Source organism: Chanos chanos, chromosome 3, assembly GCF_902362185.1.
Source record: "Chanos chanos chromosome 3, fChaCha1.1, whole genome shotgun sequence".
NCBI lineage: Eukaryota > Metazoa > Chordata > Actinopteri > Gonorynchiformes > Chanidae > Chanos > Chanos chanos.
The window spans coordinates 51,908,487-51,925,275 of NC_044497.1; the positions used below are offsets into that span (position 1 = coordinate 51,908,487).

At 39.1% G+C, this 16,789-nt stretch overlaps 1 protein-coding gene across 1 annotated transcript in view; it reads left to right on the forward strand.

The window, feature by feature from the left end:
• The first annotated feature begins 15,401 nt into the window (after positions 1–15,401).
• fgf10a (fibroblast growth factor 10a) overlaps positions 15,402–16,789 on the forward strand; it is a 17,251-nt gene continuing 15,863 nt past the window's right edge. Inside the window, exon 1 of the mRNA XM_030769685.1 lies at positions 15,402–15,708. Within this exon, the coding sequence (XP_030625545.1) occupies positions 15,411–15,708 (298 nt within the window). The 5' untranslated portion in view covers positions 15,402–15,410. The remainder of the gene's footprint in view (positions 15,709–16,789) is intronic.

A 16,789-nucleotide genomic window follows, 5' to 3' on the forward strand; every position in this document is an offset into this window, starting at 1 on the left:
TAAACAATTAAGTGTACAAAACAAGGCCTGTTATTCTGGTCTGGATTTATATGTAAATGATCCTGACCGCAGACAGTCAGAAAATTGAGTTAATATTCCGAAAATAAAGTTATATTTATAGACAAACATTTACCTAAGCCTCTTGGAACAAAACCTAAATTGCTATGTGCGCTGTTTTTAAAAGAATACTCAGATTTGAAATTAACATCTTGAAATATACCCACATGTGCAAGACACATGTTGTAATGGAGAATTTTGGTCGTGGTAATAGACAATTTCTGTTCTAACATTTTAAGTGTAACCTGAAATACCATATACTGAATACAGCAAATGTGTTGGCAGACTAATATTTTGTCTTTGCTTGATGAAAACAAATAGCAATGCAACATCTAATGACTGCCGAGTTACAGCTCTCAGTTAGCCAATTTTAAATAGCAGCCAAATAACATGATGGACTGGTAAGGAAGTTTGAACAGTTATTACAAGCTGATTGGAACATTTGTCCCATTTTACAGCTGCACTCAACCAATAAATAAAAGTCAGTTAATGATTAAAGTGAAAGAAATTACGTATTTAGTGACTGAAAAGGAAGTTAAACACTGTTGAAAATGTTATCTTTGGTTCAAAAACTCTGAAAAGTCAAATGTCTATTTTTCAATCACATGTGACTGCCAGGTCGTGGTGCTCAGGCTAATTAGCATCACTGGTGCCTGGGTTCCTTTTTAAGTTTATTTCCTATACCGAGGAGTATTCAAACAGTCTTACAATCTCTCCTGGTCACATATGTTTATAAGCGCTTTCCTACACTAAGCTATATTATGAACATTTTGAACAGACTGTTCTCTTGGTAATGTGTTATCTGCTGCTGACACCAGAAATTGTTCCTGGGCATACTCATAAAAGATAGCAAATTGTACTAAAAATTATCTCTGCAGTAAAGCAGCCACTATACCTATGTATCTCCTTGGAATAGTCATAAAACGCACAACATCAACCACATTTAAACACACAGTTCACCTCAGGAACACTGATTCATTCATTCCAAAAGGAATGATCAGAAGTCCCAGATTGTCCTTCTGAAAAGAAATTTTCTTGTTTTCTTTTGTTTGCTTTTGGTCTATAATTGACATAATCTATAAGCAGCTACTTTTCCGTTGTCAGATCTCACGTGACGAGCCTAACGGTCCACTTGCTCAGATGTTTACGGCTCTCTCATCATTTAGAGAGGAATAGGTGAATCGAATTAAGACCCACTGTGTGATATCCAATTAAAAATCATATAAAAGTGTTCTTTGTCAGTTTTTAAATGTAATTATTCCTTTAAAAGAAAAAAGGTCATCTATCATTATACAAAAAAAAACCCCAAAAAAACAAACTAGGCATGTAGATCAGCAGGTATTACACCATTCAAAGTTTAATGCAGACGAGTTCAATCCAGCTGGCCCTATTTTTCATCACTTATTGGCTTATACTTGTTGATAACATTTTTTTTTTTTACACAAAATTAAATTTGTCACTATCGAGCTAAAACATCAGGGAGGAATTTTCCTTTGTGGTGTCCTCGTGGTCATGTGCACTTCTACTCTTTTCAAACAACTCTGAGATGTGACAGAATTTCAGTAATGACAGTCTGAAGTACGAAAATGAATAGTATTATACGGTTGCTCCAGTGTTTAGTGGTTTGAAAGGAAATGCCAGGATGACAAAGATAGATGTCGAATAAGCTTTGATAAGAAACGTGAATGTTGTCCGGCATGTCTAACCAGTTCCACACATATCCACATTCTAGAGTTTAGCAGTAGCTGAAGCTCCCCTGTCTTTTCCACAGAAAACTGATACTTGTGACTCTTGTAACCCTCTCTGCATATTTCACACCCTCCCACTGCACAACATCAAATAGTCTCCTCCAAATTTCATGGTGGTGGCTTAACCATCAGCCATAGATAATTTCAGACCCAACCCATGTAATTGTCTTGTCAAAGCATTTTCCATTCAGAGTAAATATCTCTGACACAATGATCACTAGATGCACTTGACAATTGTTTGACAATTGTTTTTATTTATTTATTTATTTTTTTCTGCATGTCAGTCTGAATTTGACATTGGGCCTGTACATCCACATCTTGCTTCTTACAAGAAAAAGAAAGAAAAACAAAAAAGCAGGCTAAAAAAAGTAAACAATTCTTAAGCAAATCTGAGTGTACTCTGGTATTCTGATATTCAAGCTGTCTCTTTCTCTCTTGCCCTGCTGTTTTTGGAAGCTAAAACATACCTTAGTACTAAGCCCAATGCCACATATATTGCCGGTCTGATCATGAGTTATCATCTGAACCGCTCTTTGAATCATTTTGTCATTCAGAATTAATATCATTTTTTGCAAGAAATTCATCCATGCCTTTCAAGTCTGTAGAAATGCCACACTCAGTTAACGTCATTTTAATTTCTGTAGTATCGGAAACTGCCATTTGCAGAGATAATGAAATTATTTGTCCATAAGCCTACACCTCTTCTCGATGTTATTGCATTTTTCATTTGTGTGGAGCTCTGTCTGGGGGGTCAGAAATCATATGAATCATATTATGATTGTGTTGGTTGCCGGTCAGAGTTTATCCTAATAAGACATGATAATTAGACCACATGCTCTCATTAAATTGACAGTAATTCTTTTTGGAGTTTATTCAAAGGTTTGTGGTCCTCTGAGTGCTTGTTTGTTTTCTTAATGAGTCACACCATCTGCAGTCCAGCACACATTCCTATCATTCATCCAGTTTACAAAATTACATTTTTTTTTTTTGTTTTTTTTTTTTTTCCAAGATATTTTATTAAAAATAATACATAGTAAACCATATGATCACATAAGATAAAAACAAACAAGGGTGAGGTAATATTTAGACAAAATAGCACATACACAGGCTAAGGCCATAAAGAAGCAACTCATATATTCTCTCCTATTACATTAAGTACTCACTATATTATGTCATAATGACATTAAAGGAATTACATCTCAATATCATAGGTTTTTTTTTCTGCATGTGAGTATATAATGTTTGTTTTACACCCAGGGTAAATGATATTTTTTCAAGTGTTAACTTTTCCTTTAACATTTTTTCACATTTTTATTGATGATGTCTTTCCAAGAGTGTGCTGTTTTCTAAGCTATCATTCCAGAAAATTAGATAACTTTATACATACCTTTACCAAGATCAGAGACAGATGTGTCTCTATATTGTTGACATTTTTACAGAAATGAAATCAAACACATTTTGAGTGGGATGCGACATAAGTATTTCCATAACATGTGGGTTAATTAACCATTTTCCTGTGTGCATATTCAGCAAAGATTTGAATAAATAGAACCAAGGGTATGTAGTTTATTTGGAGTGTACTAAGTCTTGTGTAGCAGTTTTAGTTGGACAGATCTTAATTTCATTTTTGGAATGGAAAATTTAATATTTCTTCCAATTCAAATTCCAGGAGTCTTCAGGTAGTGTTTCATTTATATAAGAATTCCATGAATTTTTTAATTTGTTATGACTAGTTGCAACAGCTTGAATGTGAAAGTCTCTCATGAAGTTTTATGTCAAACTAAGACAAACCTTCTTTTACAAGACAAAAAAAAATTGTCTCAGCAACAGCTGAGCAGACTATTGTTATGTGAAAACCGAGTCTGGAGTCTTTACTGATATCAGTAAAAATACAGCATTCAGAAGTGTTGACAGTAAATTTGTCTTTCACAATGTGAAGAGATCTGGCCTAATTATACAGTACTACAGTAATTAATGTCGATATTTATTATTAGATGCTTAGCGTCTCCCCTTTGGTGTTGTATTACTTTTTATGTTGTGATATGTGGAAATAAGCAAATGCTTCTAGAATTAGAAATAGCAGCATAGTACTTGCTGTAAGGAGTCATCTACATGTTGTATAAATCACATCAGTACAAAGAAACAACATATACCTCTAAAACAAAATTTCCTATAAGATTAAAGTGGCCCCAGTTGGCTCAGGTGAAATCAATTGAAATAATCATGTGTTCTGCAGAGCCGTGTATGTATACATGTGTGGTCCACCAGCTGAAGATACGGAAGATTTATCCTCAGGATGGGCATAGGTCAAAAGACTCATAAACCCTGAACATTTTAAAAGTGGCAGAGCGAACTTATGGAGCGGTCATCCGAGCTGAGACGAGAGTTCTGTCAGGCACATCTGCAACACAAAACAACTCAGGAGAAACTGTCAGCTTCTGGAGGAAGAATCGTCGCCCGTCTGTCCTCAGGGCTTTGAGCAAGCACCCCCTGCCCCCCCCTCCCCCCACCCCCCTCTCTCTTATGACTAACGCATAAGTAATGCTTTATTTCACCTCACCTTTTCTGTGTGGGTTTTTAGGACTAAGAGGGAGGTAGGCCACTGAGGGCCTCTCTGACAGTACCAGGCAGAGAATGTCAAAATGAGGGATAAAGCTGAGGGAGGGTCTCTGGAGTAATGTTCGCTGTGGTAGAGGAGTCTAGACCTGTCAAAATGAATAACAACCTGTTCTGAAAATCTGTGAAACGTAGCCCCCCCCCCCCCCCCCCCCCCCCCCCCACACACACACACACACACACACACACACACACCGTCCTGAGATGGAATTCTGCCCTTCTTGAGTAAGAGAACTCTTTGTCTTTTAGGGTTAGTACTATTTATGTGGGTCAAAATATTTGCGTAACTAATTGCAACTGTCGGATGAACGGAGTTTGACTTGATCTGTACAAGGAGCATAAACTTGTTTCTGACAGTGACGAATCTTTAACACCAAAAGATTAATTCTGTGTGTAAATTTCTGGTCAAATGATGTCGAATTCTTAGAAAAGGATTCCTTCACTCTACACTGGCTGCCCATCACTTTGTAGCACTTTAGAGTCACCATGTGCAGTTAAATCTTGGGCATGATCCATTGGGAATGTTTCAGCCATTTTATTGTCCATGAAAATGTGACAGTTTTCCTAAGCAGGTCAGGCCTGTTTATTAGCACAGCAGGAGGTCTAAGCTATTTCACTGACAAAACTTCTTCCGGTTTCCAGAAACATCTCATACATCCTCAAGGCCAAATTCAGCTATAGTAGAATGGAGTCATCTACAACAAATTCTCACAACTAGGGCTGACAAGGTAGAAGTTAACCCTATTAAAAACACAAAACAAAAGCTGGTTTAAATCTTAAATCTGCTCTCTCTCTCTCTCTCTTTCTCTCTCTCTCTCTCTCTCTCTCTCTCTCTCTCTCTCTCTCTCTCTCTCTCTCCCCCCTTGCTTTGCTGGTCAAGTCTTTGCAGTTTCATACTGAAAAGCAAAAGATGTACACAGTAAGATGCAATACTACTAAAGCATGAGAGGAATCCTGGCTGGCATTATATAGTGTGACATGCCTGTGACTGTGTGTTACATTTATTCATTTATTTCCCATAATTCCAATATTTTCCCTACACAGATGTGTTGCTTTAGGGTTATGTTACACAACTTGTATGTTTTATATATAAAAAATATACATAGCAAAATACATTGTTAATTGAAACCCTTACCCCACATTCTGTACAGATGTGTGAGCATGCCTTGTAATTACTGATGCACTAATTGTAAGCCGTTTTGGTTTGAAAGCGTCCGCTAAATGCCAAATTGTAATTGTAATTATTCCAAGCAAAGCCATTCAAATGAAAGTTTATGTTGGCTAATAACTGAACTAAGGATGAAAACATGAAAAACCACTGAAATACCACATCTACTAAATTAGTCCTAATAATAATGTATAATGAAAATTCCCAGAAAGTGCTGAAAAAGCTCATTCTTGTTAAGAACAGCCCTAAACAGTTCTGTTTGCAAGGGTGTAACGTGTAAATCATACTCAGAGCCTGAGTAGGCAGTTACAAAAAGAGTCATAAAAATTTACAGCCGCTTTTTATGTTTGCTCACACACTTTCAAAGCTAAAACAACACTTTGTTTTAGTGGTAACAAAATCCTAATTGCAGGAGTTATGCAATACCTGGATGTGAGCACATGACTAAGACGGTAGAGGTTACAACATGGGCGCTTAGTCACAAAGGGAACACAAATGACTGCTAATGCGGATATAATTAAACAAAGATTCCTGGGACATGTCACTTAGACTTTATAAGGAGCATCAGGCAACGTTTTCTCATAATTGGTCCGGTTTTTGACTCGATAACGGTAAGAGACTTGCTGACTCACCTGTTCTGTCTACTTCGTCATCGGCATCAATATTGCATGACTTTGCGATAGTCTGGTTGTTTTAAGGTGTTCAGTTTCCAGAATGAGTCTCCTGTTTAACCTCGTGATGGTGAGTGTGTGTGACGTGTTTCCGTCTTCTAATCTTTCCTGAAGTGATTACAGCCTACATTACCTCAAATCCATGACACAAAGATAGATTTCAGACAGGGTAAATCCAGGTCACATACAAGTTAACACAGTAACACCACCCACGTATAGGTTTACATTTATTCAACAACATCTACGTAATTATATACATATAGTGATTAGACATAGTATAGTATAGCATAGTATAGTATAGTATGGTATGGTATGGTATGGTATAGTAATAGATATAGTATAATTGCTGGACAATAAGTTAGGTATTTCATTTTAGATAATAATAAAATTACTCTAATGATTGTATTGTCATCGGGTTTGTATCGTATTTAGCTATGGAGCATTCACGTAAATGAAATTTCACTAACATGTTCCTGGCACTGTGGCCCGTGCCATGAGCGGCCATGCTGACATGTGTAGTCTGGGTTAGAGGGACCTTTTTTTTTGGAGACCGGGACATACAGTCCTCTGAGCTAGGTGATAGTGATGACTGAAGCCTTAGGCTTGGCAGTCTGTCACTTACACACCCAGTTAGCTGGCATGAATCACAGCTTTAACGCAGTGTATACCCTCAGTCACACAGTCAGCTTTACAGCTTAAAGTAAATCAAGTCAGGTTTTTCCTTTCAAGTTTCAGGAACAGAGGAAACCAAGCACGCGGTGAAAGCTTGGCGTGTATGTCCGGTGGTGTTATTTAGACTGCAGCGTGTGTTCTGGTATCCTTTTTGACGTTTCCTAATGACTAATTGAAGCACTCCCTTCTCCCACATCAGAAAATGAACAAATAATAAAACAAGCTGCATTAGCAAATGACACGTGTGTGTGGGTGTGTCCCTCACACCCACTGCGCACTTCACAGCAACGGCTCATTTCCCTTCTCCAATTCCAGCCATTCCTCAGTCATATGTGCGTGTGTGTGTGTGTGTGTATGCCACTGAAAAACTGACATGTTGCATTCATATGAGTATCAAAGGATATATAAGACCATATGGGTGACCCTTCCTCCTCACGATATTTTAATTTAATACATATACAATATTAAATAGGGTCAGATTAATAGATTTATTTTTGTTTTCTGTATCGTTTTTGTGGACGGTAAGTGCTACCGTCTGCACACGCCGTAAGACGGAAAGAGAAGAAAAAGATAAAGTCATTCATTTGACGTTCAAACAAAAGCAGAGATAGTGAAGGTAAAAAAAAAAAACTATTTTAGGGAATTGAACATGAAATGCTATAACATCAGATTGGGTTTCACCATGACCCTTGTGGTAAAGTAGCAATGTAACACCACACCCCACTCCACCTCACCCCCCCCCCCCCCCCAAAACAGCTCACAGGGTATTTTACTTTTTGCACCTCTTCAAACAGAGTTTGGCAACAGGAGAACATAGAAGTAAGCTGACGGGTATGTTGGTGGTAAAGACAGCTGATCTTAGTGTCACAGTTGTAAAAACTGGTTCCTTTTGAATGTACTGCTAATGAGATATGAGCACAAACGCCTGCCTGAAACTAAAGGAGAACACCACTAACTGGTCTGCTGGCAAAATGTTGACAATCTTGACGTCCACACTGTGAGTAATTTAATATGTTATGTCATCCTACACGGAAAGTTGAATTTAAAAAGTGAGGACGCAGCAACTGACGCAAATGTGGGCCAGTATTCAACCACTTATGTTCTGTTTGCCATAAAGTAATACAGTTAAGGGTTTTATTCCAGTCAATCCAAGCATGTTTATTTGTTGTTTCAGTTAACTTGGAAGATCAAATCTGATATAGTTTAAAATAAACTATATGTACATTGTCTGCCTTTTGCATCTAATAGGGGAAAAAACATATTTATCTGCTCTGAAATGGTTCACTGTAGATTTTTTTTTTTTAAGTGCAATAATATAAGGTTTTAGTTCAAATATTGTGGTGGTTATTGTATGACAACAGAGCAGCTGCTCTGTACTGGCTTCTCTAGGGAGAGAAAAAAAAAATGTTTTTCTTGTTTTGAAATATTTGCAATTTTACTCATCAGACGGTAGAACTGTCTCCACTCAATCCCTGACTCAGGAGTGCAGACAGACAGGGGCTTGGTTGTAAGCTGAAGGACTATTGTTTGAAACTGAGATGTTTGACCACATCAGAGCCCCAAAGTTCTTTTGTTAGATTCATTTGCTCTGGTTTCCAGACATTACCTTTCAGCCTCATTGTCTGTTCTTCTTCAATGAGGTAAAAACGGTGTAATGGTAGGTGTGCTGAAACTGCTTATCATGATGAAAAGACCTTCAAGAGTATTTTTAAACTGGTTTTTTTTTCTTTTCTTTTTTTTTTTTACCCTATTTCACAGAAAATAGACCTGTGAGATTTCACCTTTTCTCCAACTTTAGTGCAGAATTTATAGTGGTGAATGACAAGTTTAAGAGGACTACAGATATGAAATTGAATATCTGTCTGGGACTCCTGATAACAAAGAGGTTTTTTTGTTTTTTTTTAAGCTTCAGCCTAGTGTTGCTGTGTATTTGATCTTTGTGAATGGAAACTGGAAACCCCACCTGATAGGTTGAGTTGGTGTGCAACAAGACTGGAAAAACACACATGGTAGTGACAGTATACACTAGCCCTGAGGCTAAAAAGGTTTGTTATTACACTTGTAAGTCAAATGTTCAACTTCTTAGATCTGAGATACTAATACATATAGATACAATATTTAACAAAATAACTGATAGTTCGACTATCTAGTTTCCGCAATTAAATTGTTTGTAGAATAAAATTTGCAGAGCGTCTGTGCGTAGTTTTTCCGCTACTCCTTAATAGCTGAAAAAGAAACTGCCGCTATTGACTCTGATGACACCCAGTAACCCAGATCTGTCACTGATCGAGTGATATTTCACATCCTGACACCGGTTCAAGAGTGATACACAGGTTCACCCTCTCCACTGGGGAGGGCAAAGGTGGTTCCAATGTCATCTTGACAATTAGCTAGAGGTGTCACCGCTTGGCTCTACTACTGGTGACCTCCAAATGACTCAAACCGTTTTCCCTACATACCATTCGAAGATGTAATAGCAAAAGGAGAGCCATGCGAAAATGATAGCTGGAAGTAAAGATGTCATAACCAGAGAGACATGTTTTTTTTGTTGCTGTTGCTGTTGTTGTTGTTGTCGTTGTCAAAGGAGACACAGTTCTGGTTTTATTCATTTATTTATCAGTTTAGTCAGAGCTGTAATGACAAGAAGATGTACAGTGTTACATGCATCGTGGCGGACAGTACAGTTTCTACTGCTCGCTCAGGGTTGAATTCACCACACAGATTAGGAACATCGAACCTGATTGGTTTATTTCGGCACTTTTCTTTGTTTTGTGTTAGTTGAACCTGACATGAAGGAGATTCCCTCATTCAGAAAGGGCCTGGGAGTGTTTTGTCCTAATCGCCTCAGGATTCTTCCCACTCAAAGCCACCTGGACTTCATTTCCTCACATCCTCTACTTACAGTTCACATCTTTCACTCAACAGCAGAACACCTGAGAAAAATCTATCAGGGATGTGAAGATACACACATGATGCTAACAAAATGATTAATATCAGAGTGTGCACCCACCCACCCACCCACAGCTAAACTGGATTTATCGGCCTACCCCAAAATGTAGGGAAACGCTCACAAGACATTTTTGTACTGCAGCAGCAGGCATCGGGTTGGACATGTTTCCACTGGATTGACAAAATTAAGAACATTATAACATTGCACAGCTCAGCATATTTTTTTCTGTCTCCTACAAACAAATCTAATGATTTAAGATCAGAACTTTTCAGTCATGATATTTTATTGTTTTGGGGGGTTTTTTTGTGAAAATAAACTGGGAATAGCTTTCAGTTTCACGTGGTCAGAATGTCAGTCATATACTGAAGCTTGTGAAAAATGAAAAAATGTTCCCTCTAACGGCTGACCTTCCTTTGACTGTACTCACAGGGTGCTTACCCAGAGCATAACTGGCAGATTTAGTTAGTTAGTTAGTTAGTTAGTTGGTTAGTTTTTGTTTAAAAAAAAAACAATGAAAATGTATGATTGCATGTGTATCTTTGTCTGCATGTGTGTGTGTGTGTACATGTGTTTCAGTTAATATAGGCTGCAGATGATTCGGGTATGAGGTAGTTATTAGGTGGCTTTTATTCATTTGCCTGTTGCTTTCCCCGAAACCAGAACTAATGCGTCCAATACATTATTTACCATTGATGAACATTTACCCTATGAATATTTCAGGGTCAGGTAACCAACACTTTGGTCAGGGAGGTACAGATCACTTTGAGGAATTAAATGAACTCAGAAGGAGTCAAAGTGATCAATTTTAAATCTATGAAAACTCATGGCACAGTTAATCATTGGTAATAATGTAAGTCTATGTCTCTCACAGGGTGAAAAAGAGTGAACATGCGTTGAGGTGTTCGGGGGTCTCTGTTGAAACCTTCCTCACCACAACTGCTGTCTGTCAATGCCAGTTAATTTATTGTACATGATTTATACACCCTTTAAACACAAAATATTGGATTACTACCTTTTAAAGCTTAATACGTACCAGTTTTCTGCCTTACTAGAATAACATTTGCTTTTTTTTTTTTTTTACTTTTTTCTTTATTATATATTTTTTTCTTTTTTGCATCACGGATGTCTGTCCTACATATGTCTATGGCTGATGACTGTGAAACAGATGTATATGAGACTGTGCATTCACACTTTCCTTCAATATAAAATTAGAACCTTTATGACCTCATCTTAATCTACTACGTTCCAAGATATTAAACTTGATGAGTTTCCTACACTCTGTTTCCAAACTGATTTGAATACCCAATCTCCTTCACTGTATTGATTTAAAATAGAATTCCACTAGTACAGGAAGTCTTAACCATACAACCCCCCAACCCCCCATTAAAGCTGCAACCCCTAATTGTATCAGGGGAGTCCTAGTTGTTTGATAAACTATGGACTGGTGCCTAGAAAGTGGTATCACTCTTATTTCGGTGCAACAACAGATTGCCTGTGTCATCCCCATTTTGTTTATTTTTTTTTTTTATTCTAAACACAATCTGAAACCTATGATTTGAACATAAATGTAAACAAATCATAAAGAATAGACAATTCTGTAACTGCCCGCTGGGTCGGCACCTATTGCACACCTGTCTGGCCAAGAAGGGGTCTCCTCTCTCTGTGGTCCCTCTCAAAATTTCTCCCATTTTCCCATTTTTCTTGCCCGCCATGAGGATTAAGTCAAGGGGTGCCGTCCTGTTTTGATTTTGACTGCTATGGCCTGTAAAGCCCTTTGAGACTGTAAACAGTGATACTGGGCTCTAAATAAAATTGAAACTTGAATTCAGAACTACATTTATGGGTCATATTTATAAAAGTTAAGAATTTGACAAGTACATGGTTAGAGGAAGGATAAGAAAAATAATGTAGCCCTCTAACATGGTGGACGTATTTATCTCTGTTTTCCTTCAAAACCTGACTGCAACGGTGGGGCAGGGGGGGTGAGGGGAGGGGGGGTGGGGGGGGGGGGGGGGTGGGGAGTCCGTGGGAGGTTGCGCTCTGAAAAACTCTCTTTCACCTTGAACAGTGAAACACCTGACAGAGAGCCCAAGCTAAAGTCCTGTGCTTCAAGAAAGGTAGAATTTCAGCCCCTTTGAAGTAACAGAGACGGATTCGGGCCTCTCATTAGTCAGATAGAATCTACACTCAGACATGTAAGTTAGTGATTCAAATCTAGTGGGACAGATTGAATTCCGTTAAATAGTGCTGTTTTATAGTTTTCTCAGGCTCTTTTGGCTATCTCCCATGAGGCTCAACACAATGCGAAACACTGCAGGACATTCAGTGGCGAAATCTGGCCGGGAAAAGTCCTTTGGCTGTCTCATAGTCTCCCCTTTCACAAATCTCCAATAGATATGTTATCTCTCTGAAAAGCACTCCACAGTCTCTTGGACTTTCTTGGTCTGATTATTATTATTATCATTATTATTATTATCATGATTATCATCATCATCATCATCTGTATTTAATACATGCAACAAATTACTAAACTCACCTTGTTGAATGATTGTTAGGGTCATCAAGGTGATGATTACACAACAATCTTAATTTCATCAAAAAGAAAACAGCAACAACAACAACAACAAAAACTTGAAGATCATCGTTTGACGAAGTTACTTTTTACTAGCTCCAAATGCAAATAATAATTAAACAACAGTGGCACAGCAGTGAAAAATCAATTGTTGGAACAGGTTCAAAACCTTAAAAATCAATCACGTTTGTCCCTCTGGCCAGAGTTCTTATTTGTTTTGTCAGCTATTGGCTGTTGGCAGGAAATGTCTAACAGAGGAAGTGCCCCGATAAGATTGGGGTGTTAGATGGACAAGAAATGAAATGCTGAGACAACACATTTGACCTCCTGGACATTGCTCTGGTCTGGATTGTAAATTGGACCTTACTGTAGAGCTATAGGTTGGTAGACAGGTCTTAAAGGATGACAGAGACAGAGATTCGGTCATGTGTCTTAAAATAGTGAGTTCTTTGTAAAGTTCTGCCGAAATGGATCAGCTTCTGGACGTTTTGGGTCTCCTTTGTTGCTCCTGTCACTAGAGGGACCCAGTGAAGTTCTGTTTTCACTTTATCAGGCACAAGTGCAATCCTTTTTTTTTTTTTTTTTGGTCTGCAGCTGAAAACTATCCTATAAAGAAGAACGGAATTATAACTGTATCAATATTTTTCATACTTCATTTGAGAACAATTAGATCTATGTAGAGTGTGAGGTATATGTACAGACGTATTCCAATCCGACTGACAACTCTTAATGATATATGGCTGTTAAAGTAAGTTGTTTTGTCGGTGTGTGCCGTTGAAATCAGTGCTTTTTTTTTTTTTGGGGTAGGTAACAGATGTTCCCCTTCCCTGGTCTTCTAGCGGCCCCTCCCCCAGCCCCATACAAGCTCATGTCTCCCCTGGTTTGGGAGTTCTCCTCAGTTTGGGTGAATGATAGAGATTCCAGTAGACCCTGTGACGCAAGAGACAGATTAGCCAGTATCTAATGCAGGTACAGCAGTTACGCAATGCTCACTAGAATGACAAAAGACTGAAGTCCGAAGACTCCCCAGGACAAACCGAAAAAAGAGTGGTTTTACAATTATAAAACATAGAACGCTATGAATCACAACAGCTTTAACATGCCTAAAGTATTAACATTGCCCACATTCTCAGATTAATCACATATTCCATGGTGGGTGATGCTTTAACAAAAAAATACGTAAATAAATAAAAAAAAAAACAGAAAAAAAGAAACTTCCAGAGCACTTCAGAGTGAAGAGCTACCGCCGCATACGGAGAAAAACCTCCATTTGCCATATAAATGACATTTCCTCTGCAGCGCTTTAACTCGATTGCCCTTAACCACCAAAACAGATGAACATGTTTGATACTGTAGGTAAACATCAAGAGGGAAAAGACCGGAGATATGCATTTTGTCTGACAATGTGAAAAGGAAATTAAACAACAAACCAACCAGACATGAACGTCAGATTCTTTTCACGGAGTAAAATTCTCTGACATGAAAGGTGAACATTATTTTCGTTTTCTTTTCCTTTTTTTTTTCCGAAGCCTTGACTGAGGCTTCTTTGGTTATTTTCAACGTGAAAAAAAAAACCCCATGAAAAGTATTATTACATATCTATAAAAAGAACCAGAGATGCTTTATTACATTAATACCGTGTTGATGATAAAGCAAAGACAAAATGAGTACATGAAGAGCAATCAGCCCCAGACACCTGTGACAACATTCAGATCTCGTCCCAATCTGGTCCACCTAGCTTCAAGAGAGTTTGTGTGAGGGAGAGAGAGTGAGACCTGTTGTTGGCAACACTTGTGGCTGAATGGGAGGGAGCAGAGTGGGAGGGACTGGTAGAGAGAGAGAGAGAGAGAGAGAGAGTGAGTGAGAGACAGAGAGACAGAGAGAGAGAGAGAGAGAGAGAGAAGAATTGGAAGAAAAGAGAACGAAACAGATAGGAGGAGGGAAAAAAATGCACCACTCTCTTTCCCTCTCATTCTGACACACTCACACACACACACACACACACACACACACACGCAAGCAAAACACACACACATACACACACACACACCACACACACACACACACACACACACACACACACAGACACACACGCACGCACACACTCAGATCTTCAAAGCCAACTGCTTTTCATAGACTGCCTATTAGCTAAAGAGATTACATCTGGGACCCTGCAGCAGATAAATAAGGTGAGAAGAGTGGCAGTGCTCAGTCATTTCAGAGGAGGAGAACCACTCCACCTCGGAATCCACACCGTGCTTCAGCCGAGAACAGGACGAAGTAGGGAAAAGAAACATACTCTTAAATAGAGTGAGAGTGAGAGAGAGAGAGAGAGAGAAAGAGAGATTGCGACAGAGACACACTGTGAGGCTTGGTCTCTAAGTGAAACTGCTTCAGAGTAGAGAGAGAGAGAGAGAGAGAGAGAGAGACTGAAGAGTCAGAAAGAGCAGTGAACAGCAGGGATTACATGACTTCTCCCACTGTGGATTCTCATTTTCATCAAGAACAGATTTGCTGTTGTTACATTTTGGCCGTTTTGACATACATATATATATATAGGGTTTTTTGTTTTTTTTAATTACTATTATTACTGTTGAAAGAACATTTTTTTTTGTTTCTCTTCTTGATTTCCCCATCTTCAGAGGGGTACGATAACTTTCTCAGTGGATTTCATGCGGGAGAGAGAAGGAGAGGGTGAGAGGTGAAGCTGTTCCCCCCGCCGAGGTGTTTTGAATTATGGATGTTGACACATTCCTTTCGGACACGAGGGGAACCAGATCCAGAATAGGAAGCAGCAGAAGCAGCAGAAGCAGCAGAAGCAGCGGCAGCGGCAGCAGCAGCAGCATTTGCAACGGCGGCTTGGGGGTCTGTCTCCTGGCCTCACCACTTCTCCCTTCCAGTTCTCCAGTATGTACCTTTCTGTGAGGCTCTTCCCAGTCTTCCCAGCTCTAGTACAATGTGCAAATGGAAAGTGACTAAGGGTGCTTCAGCCTGGTTTCATCTCTCCTGCCTCTCTCTCCTGCTGGTGTTACTCCTCTGCTCGCTGCCCGTCGCCTGTCACGATGATGCCCAAAGGACCCCGCGAACGCCCCGTACCGCCAACTCCTCTGTGGTTGTGGGGCGGCATGTGCGTAGCTACAGCCATCTCCAGGGAGATGTACGCAAGAGGAAACTCTTTTCCTTCCAGAAGTTCTTTCTCAGGATTGATAAAAATGGCAAAGTCAATGGGACCAAAAGCAAAGACGACCCATACAGTAAGTACACGCAAACGCCCCGCAGGTTTCTCCTCACTTTTCTTTGCTGAGTCACACACACGCACTCACACACACACACACACACACGCACAAAGTCACTCACACAGACATGCATGCGAATCCTACAAAGGCTAAATGTTTTCACAAGACAGGGTACAGCTTATTTCCTTCCCCCTACCTTTGATTCTTTGTCTAGAGATAATGGGAACCTTACCTGATATTGTGCTGGGTACGTGGTTGGTTTGTATGTTTAGAGTTTCTTTTGCGTGTGCAGCAGGAAACTTTTGGATTGTCAGCCCAGCTTGTTTGTGCCTAAGTTTCTGAAAGTAGTCTTATTCATAGCAGATCTCCTGGAACCAATTAGACATTACCAGGGGACCTCTCCTTTCTGTAAAATATTCAAAGCACTGGAAATTTCTCCCCGAATCTTTGAAAATATCTGCTGTAATTCTTATTACCATCGAAAATTCTCTCCCTCCCAGGTTCTGAAATCATGTACGCTTTCTCTGTGAAATGGCTCTCGGGGACTTGCGGATGTAAAACGTGTCATCTTGTTTCGGTCCTAATCTCTACCTGAAAAAAAAAAATAAATCATTCACTCAAGCTATCCTACAGCTTCTAAAAAAAAAAAAAAAAAAAAAAAAAAAAATCGCTGTTGCTTTAGTGCTGATGTGTTTAGCACTCGTGGTGAGCCCAGACTTTCTGCACAGGCTTGGAGCACCTGGTCACCACACTCCAAAAGCTCCCTGTGCACGTTTCCCTCAGTGCATTGCACACACATTGCCCCTAATAAAAAAAGGCTTTGACATATGGCCCACATGTGTGCGGGGCTTCGTTTCAGATGAGGGAACTCAAATGTTAAAACGCTGTGAGAAACCACTGTAGGTATTTCAATTAGCATACCTGCCCCATGAATTCGTCGGTCCGAAAAGTACCCAGTTAAAAAAAAAAACAAAAAAAAAAAAACAACTTTACAGATTTATAACAACGAGTTGTTAAACCGATGCGGTTTTCTCAGGAATCCACAAGAACAGGTCATTGTTGGTGGGCATTTAATGGATTTAGTTTAGTTTGTGTACTT